The 3645-nt window shown below is 51.7% G+C and overlaps 2 protein-coding genes across 9 annotated transcripts in view; both read left to right on the top strand.

The window, feature by feature from the left end:
* Positions 1 to 3645, top strand: part of HOXA3 (homeobox A3) — a 47174-nt gene that overhangs the window by 4330 nt on the left and 39199 nt on the right. The gene's annotated exons all lie outside the window — the stretch shown is intronic.
* Positions 7 to 3073, top strand: HOXA6 (homeobox A6). The gene is made up of 2 exons (XM_021386017.1): positions 7 to 637; positions 1802 to 3073. Exons 1-2 carry the CDS (start codon positions 202 to 204, stop codon positions 2059 to 2061), a joined length of 696 nt encoding a protein of 231 aa, XP_021241692.1. The 5' UTR covers positions 7 to 201; the 3' UTR covers positions 2062 to 3073.

Genomic DNA, 3645 nt, shown 5'->3' with positions numbered 1-3645 from the left:
CTTCGCGGCGCGGTGGCGGCGGCCCCGGGGGAGCGGGCGCCGCGCGCGCTCCCATTGGCCGCCCCGCCGTCAGCTGCTCCTATTTTCTGCTGTCGCTTTTGGCGCTCGGCCATCCAGAAACAAACCACTTCGATGACTACTAATAGTTATAGCCAGATGTACTAATACACAACAAATCACGGTCCGGGAGAGGGAGAGCAAATGAGTTCCTATTTCGTGAATCCCACTTTCCCCGGGAGCCTGCCCGCTGGCCAGGAGTCCTTCCTCGGGCAGATCCCCCTGTACCCGGCGGGCTATGATGCTCTGAGGCATTTTCCGGCTTCGTACGGGGCGAGCAGCCTGCAGGACAAGACCTACACCTCACCTTGTTTCTACCAACAGTCCAACACCGTCATTGCTTGCAATCGGGCTTCCTATGAGTACGGAGCCTCTTGTTTCTATTCAGACAAGGAAATTAGTAGCGCCTCTCCCTCCGGCAGTGGCAAGCAGAGGGGACACGGGGACTATCTGCACTTTTCTCCCGAGCAACAATACAAATCTAACGGCGTGCAAAGCAAAATTGTGAATGACGAAGGCACCGACCGGAAGTACACGAGCCCTGTTTACCCCTGGATGCAGCGGATGAACTCCTGTGCCGGTAAGTGACTGAGCGCAACCGAAGGGAAGGGGCACCGAAAGTTTCTTTGCCCCGGATTTTTTGGGGCTTGTTTGTTTTAGGTAAACTCGGGCTGCCGGAGGGCAATGGTTCCTCAGGCACCGGGTCGGATCGGACCTAGCACCCTGGCACCCTGGGAGCAGCGGCCGCGAGCCCAGCCTGGGAAACGGGCAAAAAAAAAAAAAAAAAAGGCAATACAAGGAAGGGAGCAAAACCCTTTTCCCACTCTTATAAAGCCACCCCAAAGCTCGGCTCCTTCATTGTCAGAGAGCGATGCAAGGAATATGCCCTCTGCACTGAGGATCCAATGCATTTGTGGCACATTCCTCATCGCCCCCCTCCCCCAGCTCATTAGTATTGGATATTGAGAGCACGTTTCGGGGCCGCACTCCCGTGGCATCGCGGATTTTCTCTGCCTTACAAACTGAACTGCACGGGATCGAACCGTTCTGGCTGGGAGTGGTGCTGGGAAAAGGAGGGGTCCTATCGGGGTGGCACTTATTTTTGATAATCCCATTATCACGTTTGCTTGCGTGATTTGCTAATGAGTCTGGGAGTGAGAACCCCTCCCGGGTTTGTGCTCGTTGGACTGTGGGCTGCATTTCTTTTTTTGGGAAAGTTAAACTTTTAGCAAGACCATTCTGATGCTGCTTTGCATTGGAGGGCAATAAATTCCGGAGCAAATGGCAAAGGCTGTTCTATGATCTTTAGCTGATGTCTATCATTATGCTTAAATTACAGCCCCTCTGTAGTCATAGAGCAATTGAGCGTGTTTGTGTCAGCACACGCACACACACGCACAGCCCTGGCCCGCACACGTGTGTGTGTGTGTGTGTGTGTGTGTGTGTGTGTGTGTGTGTGTGTGTGTGTGTGTGTGTGTGTGCGCAGCCTCCCCGCACCCGCGTAGGGTGCTACCTACAGCTCTCCCTCCCTCTCCACCTTACGGCCCCTTTGTATCACGGCCACCCCACGAGCACGTCCGCACCCCCAGCGGGTCAGGCCGGAGGAAAGGGGGACAAAAAAGCCCCAGTAGCCCACTCCTCTCCCCCCCCCTCCCCCTCCCCCCGCCGCGAAAAGCGGCACGGCTTTGTGGTCTGAAAGCACTGGGCCCTGTCCAACGTGCTCGTTTTGTCTTTACTTCTGCAGGTACAGTATATGGAGCTCATGGGAGACGAGGGAGGCAGACTTACACCCGCTACCAAACGCTAGAGTTAGAGAAGGAGTTCCATTTTAACAGATACTTAACCCGAAGACGACGCATTGAGATTGCGAACGCTCTCTGCCTTACCGAGCGCCAGATTAAAATATGGTTTCAAAACAGGCGGATGAAATGGAAAAAGGAAAACAAATTCATAAATTCCACACAGCCCGGCAGCGACGAAACAGAGGAAAAGTCAGGGGAGTAGAACCGTGTTTAATAAACGCTAGCAGGCCCGTCCTTAGCACTCGCTGTTATATTGTTATGTACCTTGTGCTCATTCTGCTACTAAAATCCCATAGGTTTGTCACAGCCTATTAATCCCCACGGGCTGATGTACATCTGCGATCAGCCGGGACTTTCTCTAAGACACGCACGTGTCCGAGCTTTCGAGCTACGGCCGTGTACGTAGATAAGAACCACTTTTGCCACGAGTAGATGGCATTGCTTAAAACATTAAGAGACCTGGCCCGAATCTTAAATTATTTGGGTATTCGTCTGCGTGCGGGAGAGTGTCCCCGGGGTTCCTGCGTGAGAACCGACCCGCGGGGGAATGTTGTTATTATTATTATTTTTTTTTATGCGTGTGTGATTGTGAACGTTCGTATTGTGGAAATATGAGAGATTGTAGAAGATCTCGGGTTTATCTTTTTACTAGCTCCCGCTATGTCGGGCCGCCTCGATACGAAGTGTTAGGGATTTTATGGTCCGTAGGGGAGGGGGAAAAAGTTTTACACGAGTATAAGGTATTTAAATAGAAAAAAAAAGCAGAAAAAAATCTTGTAAAAAAATCGTTGTATAAAAACTTGGGTATAAGCTTGCGGATAATGCGAAAATGAATAGCAGGGAGATTTCTAAATGCCACTAAACTGACCCCAGTCTGCACTACTGATACCGAGTAAGAGCTCGGCGATAAACTTTAGGGCGAGCGAAGGGGGAGGCTTTGAAGGGGCGAATTTCTGTGGTTCCCGTTGAGCTCGCACTGAGATTTCGGTGAGCACAGTTCTGCACTGAATTATGGACTTCTTTTCTTGGGGATTCGAGGGTTTGGGTCCGTCTTTCTTTCCTTTCTTTTTTTTTTCTTTCTTTCTTTTTTTTCTTTCCCTCTTTTGAACTAAAAGGAAAGTGTCTGTCATATTAACTCGGGGATATTCTTCCCCGCTTTTGTGGTACTTTAATTTACATCCGCATTTCCTAGCACTGGAAAAAAAAAAAAAAAAGATATTCTAAAGAGAAATAGCTGCGATAACATGGTTCCATTTCGGGTTCTGTGTAAGTAATAGAAGCGCAGCGATTGATATATACGTTATATCTCTATATGTTGTATTATTTGCGTGGGAGTGTGCTGTGAAGCTGTGCACAAACCCACTTGTGTGCGCACCGAGGCTCTTTTGTTCGGGAGGCAGCGCAATTTGGGCTACCGCTCTCAACATTTCACGAGCCAGAGCTCCAAAATCCTACTGCAAAATGGCCACCATCGGATTTATGTTTTTTTTTTCTGGGAGGCAGAAAAGTAGCACCGACACCGACCGCCTGCTAGCCCGCTAGCTAGGAAAGCGCCGCACGGCTCTCGTCCCCAGAGCTACCTGCCGCTGCGGAGCGGCGGGACCCGCTCGCCTCTCGAAACCTCCGCCACGGGAAAACGGTACAAAAAACACGCGTAATAACGCGGATCGTGCGAGGGACGTGACCGCCGCCGGCGCCGGGGATGGAGCGCAAGGCGATCGCGGCCCTCCGCACACGAGCCCCACCCGGAGGACCCGGCGCGGCGCGGCGCTGCGCGGCTCTCCTC

This window comes from Numida meleagris, chromosome 2 (genome assembly GCF_002078875.1).
Source record: "Numida meleagris isolate 19003 breed g44 Domestic line chromosome 2, NumMel1.0, whole genome shotgun sequence".
Classification (NCBI taxonomy): domain Eukaryota; kingdom Metazoa; phylum Chordata; class Aves; order Galliformes; family Numididae; genus Numida; species Numida meleagris.
This window is presented reverse-complemented; position numbering and strand designations above follow the sequence as displayed.